At 37.1% G+C, this 13,307-nt stretch overlaps 1 protein-coding gene across 3 annotated transcripts; it reads left to right on the top strand.

Annotated features, from left to right (window-relative positions):
- Positions 1–1,001: 1,001 nt before the first annotated feature.
- On the top strand, positions 1,002–3,211 carry LOC122304145 (receptor-like protein 44). Of its 3 annotated transcripts, none has more exons than XM_043116251.1 (2): positions 1,002–2,019; positions 3,193–3,211. In XM_043116251.1, the coding sequence occupies exon 1, from the start codon at positions 1,147–1,149 to the stop codon at positions 1,954–1,956; it is 810 nt and encodes a 269-aa protein (XP_042972185.1). In that variant the 5' UTR covers positions 1,002–1,146; the 3' UTR covers positions 1,957–2,019; positions 3,193–3,211. The 3 variants fall into 3 exon arrangements, with proteins under 3 accessions (XP_042972185.1, XP_042972178.1, XP_042972170.1); XM_043116244.1 differs by lacking the exon at positions 3,193–3,211 and adding an exon at positions 2,609–3,096; XM_043116236.1 differs by lacking the exon at positions 3,193–3,211 and adding an exon at positions 2,426–3,096.
- The last annotated feature ends 10,096 nt before the right edge of the window (positions 3,212–13,307 follow it).

Here is a 13,307-nt window from a genome sequence, read left to right as displayed (position 1 = left end):
GAATTTGACTGCAAGATTCGCAGAGATTGTGCTTGAGAATGGATGTGTAGATAGATTTAAACAAGAAGTTTGACGAAAAATAGTAGAAAAATGCTTTACACAATATTTTATACAACTATATTTTAAATAAGGGGTATTTTTGTAAAACACCTTATACAAATAATAACATTTTACAAAAATATCCTTATTTTATAACATTGTTATGAAATGTGTTACAAAAATATATTGTGTGAATATCATTTCTCCAATAATACAGAGTTAATGCTTTCATAAGCAGAATCCAGATTTCTTTTGTGTGCTCGTTGATACTTACTAGACCCCGCACGCAGAGTAGAGTGGTTTGGTCCATCCCCAAACTGAACTTGGGCGGTACCTATCACAATTTAAGATGGGAGGTTGTTAGGTCCAGACCTACTCTGCCTACAAAACTACTACATTCGACATTGAAGTTGCAGCATCACTCTTCCTCTCTGCTGAGCTTAGCAAAGAAGGAATCCGTGGCCGTGAGGGACAAATTCGATGAATTATAGGTGGTGGTTATAGTGTGAGCATTAATAAAAAGAGTAAAGATCAGTTGGCACAATATTCCTCGGTTTGTCTAAAAAAAAAAAAGACGAAACCCCTGCTTTCCTCGAAGGTATGATTCATGAACGAATAGAATAGAAAGAAAAGGAAAAAAAATATATATATATGGCAGACTCGCAGTGGTATTGGCGACAACAATGCCTGCTGGTTCCCTAGAAATGAAATTGAAGTTCATCAATTGCAGTATATTACCAAAAAGCCCTTCCCGTATTGTCGCTATCTTGACGCCTCATATGTTGCAGGTCACCGCCCCCACCACCATAGAGGCCCACTCGTGTCAAAAATATGACTTCCATTTTCTCCCTTCGCTTCCCTCTCTCTCTCTCTCTCTCTCTCTCTCTCACAAATATCACAGTTCTATCTAATTCCCCAGAGTGATATGTAATAGAGAGTAGCTCTATTAATTAGATACCATTCCCCCCCCCCCCCCCCCCCCCCCCCCCCTTCTCCCTCTCTCTCTCCTCTCTCTCGATCCAACTAGGTTCTGTCCGTCTTCCCCAGAACAGAAAGAGGCAGAAAGTCCAATACTAGAGAAACAAAAGAAACAATATAGATCGATCCATGATGGGTCTTCTATGGACTCGGTTTTTTCTGCTTCTTTTTCTCCTCCCGCCTTCTTTGTCCGATCCGAGTGACGAGCTCTGCCTCAGCCACCTTAGCCAGTCCTTGGAGGACCCCAACAAGTCGCTCCAGAACTGGACCAAGTCAACCTTCGCCAACCCTTGCTCTGGATTCACCTCATACCTCCAAGGCGCCACCTGCAACAATGGCCGCATCTACAAGCTCTCCCTTACCAACCTCTCTCTCCGCGGCTCCCTCTCCCCCTTCCTCTCCAACTGCACCAACCTCCAGACCCTCGACCTCTCCTCCAACTTCCTCTCCGGTCCCATCCCCTCCGACCTCCAGAATTTGGTCAATCTCGCTGTCCTCAACCTCTCCTCCAATCGCCTCGCCGGCCAGATCCCCCCCCAGCTCACATTATGCGCTTACCTCAACGTCATCGACCTCCACGACAACTTGCTCTCCGGCCCCATTCCCCAGCAGCTGGGCCTTCTCGTTCGCCTCTCCACCTTCGACGTTTCCGGAAACCGTCTCTCGGGTCCCATACCCACCTCGCTGGGCAATAGGAGTGGCAACTTGCCCAGATTCAATGCGAGCTCCTTCGAAGGGAACAAGGATCTTTACGGGTACCCTTTGCCAGCAATGAAGAACAAGGGTTTGTCAGTCATGGCCATTGTTGGGATCGGACTGGGAAGTGGGTTCGCCAGCTTGGTGCTCAGTTTCACTGGGGTGTGTATATGGCTCAAAGTTACCGAGCGCAAGATGGCTCTGGAGGAAGGCAAAATTAGCCAACTTATGCCTGATTATTGATCAAAGCTTGCAATTTCTGGATATATTCGAATACTACGGAGCTGAAGAAATTGAGAGTGTCGGGTATGTTTTAAATATATATATATATATATATATATATGAGGATTGGGGCTAGTTTTTTTTTTCTTATTTTCTTCTTATGGGTTTTTTTTTATTTTTTTTCCTTTTTGAGGGGCTTTAGGGGTGGGTGGGTATTTTCCTTTACTGATCTGTGGAGGGATTTTTATTTTCTTTTTCTTTTTCATATTATTAACCATTTTGTTTTTTTTTTTTAACTTTTTTTCTTGTGGGGGTTGATTATCAATATATTAATTTAATTAACAATCAGGAATGTATAAAACAATTGAACATTTGGTATCAGTGAAATAGTACAGTCTATCTTTCATTTTCTCAGTGGTGTAATGCAATTAATTATAGTGTAAATGTAATGGTCTTGGATTTTATGGGGTGCGCGCGTGTGGTGGGGCAGGTTGTGACTTCGATGGGGGGGTATGTTGAGGGAAGAGCCGCTCCGTGCAATTTTGTCCGGCAGTGTGCCATCTCAATATGAGTATATACAAACAAAGAAACAAACAGCTGGTGGGAAATGTTACATGCCGAAACGTCTGGCATTGAATATTAATGAACTTTTATATGCATGCTTTGGAAATAGATCTACTCTCTTCTAGCCTAATGTAAGCTGACGGGAGACCAAGTCCACCTCGTATGTGGAAAATGTCGAGCTCACACCTCTGATGCATTAATTTAGTTGGTAGTTTGCGCTGGGAAGGCCAACATTCCGGGCAGTTTGCTACTTGTTTCACTCGGGTTTTGTGTTCACTTGTTATCCTTTAATAAGAAAATAAATAAATGGACGAGGCATTGAAGCAAGCTAGATTGCCAGTACTCTGGTTTTCTGCTTGTCTTCGCCAATTGGTGCGTTTTGCAAGATTGTAAAACTTGTATTTGAACTTCAATTCATCGGGTTGTATTCGAGAGCACTCCAAGATAATAAAAGTTATGCCCAACAAAAATTTGAGAATTTTGTGGTTTAAGCTTTCTGTAGAATACTCACTTATTTATTTCTGTTTCTGGGCATAGTATTAGAATACCCAGCTTGAATCCAATGATTACTCATGGTGGATGCAGTGGTTCACATTATTATTGTGGGTTGTTACTTGCTTTTTAACTTTTAGGCTCCGTTTCCACTTTTTGCGCTGGTTAATTTACTCTCTCTCTCTCTCTCTCTCTCTATAGGCGAGCATAAGTGGACCTAGGCTTCGTCCAGCTTCGATTTTTCAAAGTTTGTCTAGGATTAACTTTGATCCGCGGCGCCATTACTTTTAGACAAGTGACATTGAGATACTGATCATATATTAGTTTTTAGTCAAAAAAACTTGGCATGTAGCGGCGTGCCTCGCCCCCCACCCCTCCTTTTTTCTCGCTTCTACGGACTTTTTTTTTCTTGTTTATAAATTAATACCGAAGTAAAGTTTGGAATTCAATTTTGGAGTCTACAATGAAGATTGAAGATGTATATGGGAGGGGCGTAGTTTGAATGGAACCTTTTAGCACGATTATTTTATGCCGGAGTTTCATAAATTATTGAGTTGCTGTAGAGAATTACGATAAGGGGTACGCCTACCCAAATTCTTTGTATTTATAAAAAAATAAAAACTCTTAATTGGGAAACAAATAGAGCCAACTTAAAAGGAGAAAAGCATGGGAAGCAATAAGAAAAAGAAGAGGGTACTGGGATGGGTCGTTGGCACTATAGTTGGGTGGACAAAGTAAATGATGAATTTTGTCCGAGGATTAGGAAAGCATACCGTTTTCAACTACACTAGGCCCATGCTTGTCTCTGTCTAATCAAAGACTTTGCCTCATCTAATGGCTGTAAATAGCAAAAATATTCAACTCACACCGAAAGTGAAGATGGTCAAATGTGCTTTCATTCCCCGTCATTAATATGTCCTCCGAGAGATGAGAATGGCATGCATTCCATCATGGGTTTGGGCCCCATGCCTCCACCCATCTTAATTCTTTGTACTTTTCCCCCATAAAGTTTCAAGCAACTTTTGAGTGATTTGGTTCCAACTTCCAAGCCCAGTTGCTATATCTATTATTAATACCTGCTGCTCCCTCCTGCCTCCTGATTCGACTCAGATGCTTGCAACATCTCTATATAATCCCATAACAATAAAATGTTTCTGAAATAATTCCAAAATTACAATATGCTGCAATTGTGTGCATGTATCAATACGAATTCGATTAGTTTTTTGTTTTTTACTTTTCCCGAAAGATCACAATCCTATATTCCCACCAACATTTACTGCCATCGCCACTGGCACAAGAGCGGGTGTTGTAACTTGTATGCATCACAAAAAGACGTGCATGTATCAATCTCATGTCGTTTTATTGGTAGGTGGATAATGATACAAATGGAAGTCTGCCATGATGAGAGAGCAGTTTCGATAAGAGAGAGAGGAAAAAAATATCTTGAGTTTATTTCATCTTAGTAAAGTTGCTTACATCTGAAGTGTACACGTGTAGTGTATTTATACTTTTATCTGAGGTACTAAAATTGAAAAACTAAACAGATGGCTACATCAAACTATCAGTTACAAATGTAAATATACGGTACAAAATTGTATATTTCTAAGAGTCTCCTTCAAGATTGAGTGTATATATTTAGGACACCCATCTTACTAAGCAAAGAATGAACTTGAAGAGAACCAAGAGCTTTGATAGAAATATCACTCAACTTACGTTGAGAAGCAACATGAAGTGTTTTGATGACATTTGCTTACAACTTTTCCCTTACAATGTGACAATCTATTTCTATGTGCTTTGTTATTTCATGGAAGATAGAGTTTGTGGCAATGTGGAGGGTAGCCTTGCTATCACAAAATACAAGTGCTGGTTGTGAATGCAATAGTTGAAAATCCTTCAACAAGATAAGCAACTCTCACAAGTAATAGAAGCCATAACCCTATATTCTACTTCAACTGAGATCTTGAAACAATCTGTTGCTTCTTTGACTTACAAGATATCAAAGAATATCCAAGACATACACAAAACCCAGTGATTGACCTTCTGTTATCCAAACATCCAACCCAATCCGAATCACAAAATGCCTTAAGATGAAAATCAGAAACTGCAGGAAAGAAAAAACCTTGTCCAGGAGTACCTTTAAAATACATAAATACTCTATGTACTATGTTAACGTCGTGTTTCGTATGCCCTTGGGCCGGATCTCTCAGTCGGACCAAGTCTTCACTCAAGTTGAATCGTGAGGTAAGAGAGGGGTGGCCCGAAGAACCTCCGATGCCAAAGTTAATATAGAGATCAAAATGTTTTAAAGAAGAATAAGACAACAGTGGAGTATAATTCACAACAGACTTGAGTTCAATCCCTCCTTACCTCGCAGTTCTGGACGACCTTTATACTTGGTCCTTAAGTCAAGTGGGACATGCCCTATGTTCTGGGGTAGAGGGACGCCTTCCCCCGGAGTCTCCACCACCATGCTGCATAATTTTCTTGGTATCAGTCATTTAATGTGGTGTTGGTCTTTGGTAGAGTTGCCTGGTGCCGTCCATTCCCATTTTCCCCAATCAAGTTTTCACGCGTCCTTCTGTAACGTCCCATCTCACTGTTGATGATTACCTCCGACTTGCACGGGTCTGACTCGCATGGGTCTAGGACCCACCTCGGGCTACCAAAGAAGGCATTTCTGGGCTCGGGTTGACGTTCCCATGGCTCATGGGGCCTAACGAAGTAATGGGCCCAGGACAGTATTATGGGCTATTTGCCCTGACGAAAATACCCCGTTAACATACTGCATCCAAGTGAGGTTGTCTTGGCTTATCCATGTATTGACTCGTACTAAATAAACAATATCTGGTATTGATATAATTAGGTAGATAAGTCTACCAATCAACATTCGATAGCTAGAAGGATCTTCTAAAAGATCACTATCTGATTTGGAAAATTTGAAATTCTGTTCCATAGGAAATGCTTCTGATTTGGCAGCTAAGAAGCCTGAATCTTGTAAAAGTATATATAAGGCATATTTCCTTTGGCATAATGTAATACCTTTAGAAGATCTAAACCTCTAGCCCAAGAAAATATTTCAAATTGCCCAAATCTTTTATCTTGAATTTGTTATCCAGAAAAATTTTTAGCTTAAAAATATAATTAAGATCATTACTAGCTAAGATTATACCATCAACATAAACTAGCAAAGCAATGAAAGAACCATTTGCTAACTTGATGAATAATGAATTGCCAGATTTTGCTTGCTAAAATCCAAAATCAATAATGGCAGTAGACAATTTAGAAAACTATTGTCTAGAATTTGCCATTGGCCATAAAGAGATATATGCAATTTACAAACTTTAGAGTCCCCTTGCTATGCATAACCAAGTAGAATGGTCATATAGATTTCCTCATTCAAAGCCTCACGTAAAAATGCATTATTTACATATAGTTCATGTAAATGCCAGTTTTACAGCTGCTAATACCAATAAGCATCTTACTATAGTTAATTTTGTAACTGGAGAAAAAGTCTCCTGAAAACCAAAACCCTCAATTTGGTTGTACCCCTTAACAACCAAACAAGCTTTGTACCTCTCAATGGTACCATCAGTTTTGTACTTGATTCTATATACTCACTTACAGCCTGTTGGTTTCTTTCTTACAGTTAAAGTAGTGAGAGTCCAAATCTAATTTGCCTCAAGGGCTTTAATTTCAGCATTCATTGCTTTTTTCCATTCAAGAAATGGTATGACTTGAGAAAAATTTTGAGGTTTAGAGTTAGAGGAAATAGTCAAGGTCAAATTTTTATAAGAATTAGAGAGTTTGTGATAGGAAAGAACATTAGAGAGTGAGAATTTTATATCTGAAGAATTATCTGCCAAGGAAATAGATTGTGTTGAGGAATGAGAAGCCAGCTGTGACGCCCCCAAATTCCGTTTAGGATCGGACGGACATTTGAAGCGTCGAGACATGCAACATAAGGTTACCTGCCTCCGTTCATGACATATAAGATGCAATATTCCTAACATGCATCTAACATTATGTAATATTCGCAGCGGATAATTTTTTTCTTTAGCAATACTATGCACCAAATTAAAAATATCTCAAATGCTTAAAACATACTTCATACATAAAGACCCATTGAACAACTAAGATCATAACACTAGTCCAAAATGCTTATGATCCAAAAAGTACTGGAGATGCAACTCCATAGTACAAGTAGTAATTTACGTTAACTACTATATTAACATTGACGTCGCATCTTCGCTCAGTCAACTGTGTCTAGTTGGTCAGCTTCTGATTCTCCTTCAGGTCCTGTAACAAAATCTACCATTCGGGAGGAATGGTAGTTAGGACTACCACAGTGAGATTTGATTACAAATCTCAGTAAGTTAATAAAAACTTTCATGCAAGCTAATGATGCATGGATGACAGTAAAAGCATAATTGCATAATCAAATTCATAAGTAATTAAAGCATAACTTGGCATACAATATAGCATAATTGGCATAACTTAAATTGAAACATGAACTGAACTTAACTTGACATGAACTTGATCTGAAACTTGACTTAGCATGAACTTGCTCTGAAACTTGACTTAACATGAACATGATATGAAACTTGACTTATCATGAACTTGTTCTGAAACTTGACTTAACATGAACGTGATATGAAACTTAATTTATCATGAACTTGTTCTGAAACTTGACTTAACATGAAAAATACATACTCCACAGTTGTTGTAGCCCCATGTATTCTACACAAACTTGACTTAACATGAAAAATATATACTCCACAGTTGTTGTGGCCCCATGTATTCTACGTGTAAATACATACTCCACAGTTGTTGTGGCCTCATGTATTCTACGTGTAAATACATACTCCACAATTGTTGTGGCCCCATGTATGCTACACAAACTTGACTTAACATGAAAAATACATACTCCACAGTTGTTGTGGCCTCATGTATTCTACGTGTAAATACATACTCCACAGTTGTTGTGGCCCCATGTATTCTACACATCACAATGCAGTTAAATACATACTCTACAGTTGTTGTGGCCCCATGTATTCTACGTGTAAATACATACTCCACAGTTGTTGTGGCCCCATGTATTTTACACATCACAATTGCTGTGTCTCACGTAGTGTATGCGTCACAATTGCTATGACCTCATACTTCGTGTGCCACAGATGTTGTGGACCCCACAAAATTGAATGTACTCAAGATGAAACGTGACTGGAATACGAAAGGACTGAAACCCTAACGTAACATAACGTGACTTGAACATAACTTGAAATACATGACCAACTTGAGATAGAAACATTTCATAACATGGCATAACATATAATAGACAACATATTTAACATGACATACATGCAACAGTGAAAATTACATGACTTGACATACATGTAATAGATGCCATACTTAGCATGACGTACTTGTAAGGTACAGTAATACATGACAGAATATATTATGTAACAGATAAAAATTGATGACAGAATAAAATCTGTATAATAGACAATTACGTGATAACTTGGCATGGCATGACATATATGATAACACACATACATACACTGTAGTTCCTTTACTTAGCACACATACACAATAGACTGCTAGTAAGTTAAAAGCTAACTTACCTCGATCTCCGTATTTCTTATAAAACTTCAAGTGCGATCACGAGGAACTGTAATTAGTAATTCTAAAAGTTAGAACTAAATCACTAATAATTTAAAATATGGAAAATACTAACTTAAAGAGTAAAATTTTCATTTTACTCTCTACATGTGAGAAAATGACCGTTTTACCCATAACTTAAGGATTTTGCATACTAATTTCAAAAGTTTCCAAAATTTACATTTCTCATGTAAATTTTGTTCTAAACTTAAATATCAACTCAAAAAAATTTAAAACAAAACACAACTATGGAAGACACACTATGACCGAAACATCCATAGGTCATTTCTCTTGATTTTTGTTGCAATTCCTTCCAACTTCAAAACTCATGCTTAAACCAAAATTTTGCAACAAACATCTTCCAATCCTAAGTTAAAAACCATACTTAAAACATCCATTTAGAAAAATCTAATAATCAATACCAAACTTTTTTGTAAAAAATCCAAGCACTTGAATCACAAGTTTTGACCTTAAATCAAAACACCTCCAAGAATTTCAAAAAATCAAATCTTACTTCTAACATATTCATAATATCATCCTAACATCAACCATGCTTTAAATCATCAAAATAAAGTCACCAAAATTAGAAAATAACATTTGGAGTTTTTTGGTTTTACACTTAGTCAAAAAACAGAAACGTTTTCATCAACTAGTTTTGATAAATCTCTTGATCAATGGCTTAAGAATGTGAGATCTTCGAAATAAAGCATCACATGGTTTAATGATGTGTCTTAAATAGGATTCAACCATCAAACTTAAAATCACATAGCTAGAAAAAAAAATAAACATGGATCTAATCCAAAAATATCAAATCTTAGGCCTAACCGAAATCCTCTTGCATAGAAAAATCATATATTTGAAACTAATACTAAATATCTCCAAAATAACATTCTAACATGAAAATAAGAGACTTAGGATCATCTTAGAAAAATATCAAAGCCTTTAGAGTAAGATCAAACCTCGAAATATTCAAACTTTCTCCAAATAAACACTGTTTTGCCACTTCCAGTTTTCAAGTTTCTAGATTTAAAAAAATCTATCATCAAAAGCTTTAGTCATGTAACAAAACCTCAATGAAAACTCTTAAACACATGCTAAGAGCACTCCATAAAATTTTCGGACCAAGATATGTCCATTAGATTGGTCAAAAACTCCAAAACATAACATACTCTCCAGATTCACGCCTAGAATGACATTTCCATGGTTAAAAATACTTTTGACTGACCAAATGACCATGGAATTATACGAAAAATATATCTACGGAAACTAGACGCAAAGGGGAACAACTTTTATGAAGGAGTAATCATGTGAAAATACTTACAAATGGTTGAAAATCTCTACGAAAAAAGACCCATAAATCTGCCTGAGAGCTCTTTTGGGTTTCTCTCTAAGAACGGGGTGAAGAAATTATTAAAGTGAAGTAAGTGTATCTTGCACGACTCAAGACTTCTGTAGGGGGATTATTTGGACCTTAATGATCATTGAGTGGAGGTATACGTGTGACATGAAGTGAAGGATAGTGGGGGGCAAAGGACAAAAGCTATGGGGCATGGTGCTTGATGGGGTGGGTTCCTCCATACTATTGAGTGCAGCTTGTGGCAATGAATGATCTGCCAAGTGGGGGAGGAAACTTCTCCAAGAATCCTTGCCAAGGTGGCCAAATTCGTGGGCCTTAGTGGGCCTCAATTTGGTTGATCAGATAAAAAAGATTTGCTTAGGTGTCATGATCTCACACCTTGATTTCCTTCACAATTCCATCTAATGGTTTCTTTATGTGTGGTTAAGATCTTACCAAGTGTCCAAATAAAATTTCGTTAACCTAATTTGGACATTACACATTGTGATTTTGAAAACACTGCGCTTAGTACGTTTACCGAGGTTACTATTCACTCCAAAAATAAACGTAATAAACTTAGTACTGAAAAATCCTAAATATTCAATTAAGCCTATTGGTGTAGGCTATAATGTATTCTGACACTTCTAACTATCTCAAATAATTAAAATCGCATTTCTGGCACCATAGTGAGTGATAACACTAACTATGTTGACAGGCTAAAACCTATGCGATTAGTCGATTCGTGAAAACTTATGGGGTCTTCACGAGGTTCCTAAAGCTAATAGAAATTTCACAATTAAATTTCTAACGGGCTGTTACAATCTCCCCTCCTAAAAAAAAGATTTCGTCCTCGAAATCAAAGTAAGTAAGAAATAACAAGTTAAGGAATAGGTGTTGCTTACCAATCTGGTGTCTATCCCGTATATATTTGCCTTTGAGATATTCCTTAACTCTTTTACTTTAATCAACAATTATATTATACTTCTTTCCACAAGGTTGGCTAAGTTGTATCGACACACTCTCCAAACCTAAAACTTCAAGTAAATAATCTTCCGAAACTCTTCTTTAGAAAAAACATAGGCGATATACTTTAAGTGTTCTTGTAAATACCATAGTTAGTAGAGAATTCATCAAAATTAAGCCGTTAACCTCTCTCTCTCTTTCTCTCTTTCTCTCTTTTTTTTTACAAAATCGGTGGTCCTCTGTTTTAGACCAGACAACTCTGATCCGCATGATTTTTATAGGTCTTCTGTAGTTGTCAGACGCCGCATAGCTATGACATTACTTTGCTCTTCTGTAGTTGTCAGGCACCGCAGCTATGATACTACATTGGTCTTGTCTCTTATAGAGAAATGCTTCACGAGAGATGATTCGTCATAATTTTCTCTATAAAAGAATTATTCAGTTGATCTTCTTTCGCATCTCATCTTCTTCACTTTTTTGAAATTAGTCTGCATTCTTACTCTGCAATCTCTTTCTGCTTTCTCATTTTGCAATGGCTCAGCAATCTTCTCATTACCAATACATGAGGTATTCTGCACCTCGTTCACCAGTTGTTTCTACTTCTTCCGTAGGTGCTATTATGCAATCTAATAATGATTTGACTAATAAATCAGATAATGAACTTATCTACGAGGTTGTGAGTCTCGGTACCCGATACTCTTCAGCCATTGTCGCATATTCTCAGCGTCTACAATCCAGGACTGGTGGGGTTGACAAACTCCACAAGAATATGCATTTTCTGGCTCTTGGGTCAAACTTGGATCTATCTCGGGTTAGGTAGAGGCAAAATAAAGACAACTAAAAACCTTGAAGTGATTGTAAGAAGGGGTGTAGAATGCAAAACTTGGTGAATTACTTTTTCTTTCAATATATTATGTAGGGGTGTGCATCCAGATATCCGGACATAACTGGATTTGGATCCGGATTCTAACAACCAGGTAGTTATCCACCCCGATTAATCTGGAAACAATCCGGGTGGATAATCGAATTCAATCCGAATATGGATTGATATCTGGATTTTTTTTTCCTTTTTTCGCCTATAAATCCTGATATCCGAATTGTAACTAGATTTAATCCGGATTAAATATTAATACTTTTAAAAAAAATATTTAAAAGTTAGAAAAATATTTTTATAGCACTTTTTGATAAATTGCCCAGATTTAAAAAAAAAATAAACACTTTTTAATTTTTTTTTTAAATAAAATAAATAACAATACAAAATAAATAATATTGTTGTTACATCACAATGTAAAATATTAATTTACTAAGAACAAAATAAAAATAAATAATAATACACCATAACTAATTAGACTAATACAATGCTACTACTTTTCACAAGTACCAGTTGTCAAAAAGTGATCTATCCGTGACTACTTTTCCAATCAAAACTAAGAACATTTACCACAAAAATCTTAAACAGGTAGAGGTTTCTCTCTCTCTCTCTCTCTCTCTCTCTCTCTCTCTCTCTCTCTCTCTCTCTCTAATCAAGCTTGCATATATAAATAATAAGATTAAGTTACAGTTGGAGGGTGTTTGCCACTGTCAATAATAACAATACTAGAAGGTAAAATAGCTACGGGAATAGGACCAATAACCCCATTGGTTGCTGCCCATTGTGCCACAAAATGCACAAATCGATTTTGAGATCGATTGATTTTTTTAAAGTATCATCATTTCTGAGAAGCTAAGATAAGAGCTATGTCATCCAAGATGGGAGAGATTTGCCAATGTGAGGATGCACCGTGGATGGTTGATATTACAATGAGAGAGTCACCTTCGAGGGTGACATTAGAGAACTGAATGTGCGCTTAGCTACAAGTGCTTTGGCTACTATTGGGATTTTTGTGTCAATTTCTTCTGTCTATATTTCTATTACTTTCCCTTTTGAGTCGAACTTATAGCTGAAGCCCATGAAGAAGAAGTCCTAACTGCAGCATCGAAGGAAATGCTTATGTGATTGGGCTCAAGATTTTTCCAAGGTAGTATGATCTGATGAGTACTCTTCATTTCTCATGCCTTTAGATTCTCTTGATAGGAGAAATCCAATTGTTTTTTTTTTCTTTCTGCAATGGTAAGACTAACTGATTGTGGACTATATCATTTCTTATCTGTCAAGTAAAATCCATTATTAGAGCCATGAATATTTGAAAAGGATGAACATCCTATGAGTTTAGTCCCAGCTTCTGTTTTGGATTGAGTATAAGAGTAATACAATCCTGAATTGTAGTAATTGCCAAGGAGGAGAGATTTAGAGGCCACCTACTTTGACTCTACAATATTCTTGAAATTGGGCATTCAATATAGAGATAAAAAAGTGTTT

This window comes from Carya illinoinensis, chromosome 1 (genome assembly GCF_018687715.1).
Source record: "Carya illinoinensis cultivar Pawnee chromosome 1, C.illinoinensisPawnee_v1, whole genome shotgun sequence".
In the NCBI taxonomy this organism is placed as follows: domain Eukaryota; kingdom Viridiplantae; phylum Streptophyta; class Magnoliopsida; order Fagales; family Juglandaceae; genus Carya; species Carya illinoinensis.
This window is presented reverse-complemented; position numbering and strand designations above follow the sequence as displayed.

Excerpts from the sequence above, each read along its gene's own strand:
- LOC122304145 (XM_043116251.1), top strand. The coding sequence starts at position 1,147 with ATGATGGGTCTTCTATGGACTCGGTTTTTTCTGCTTCTTTTTCTCCTC.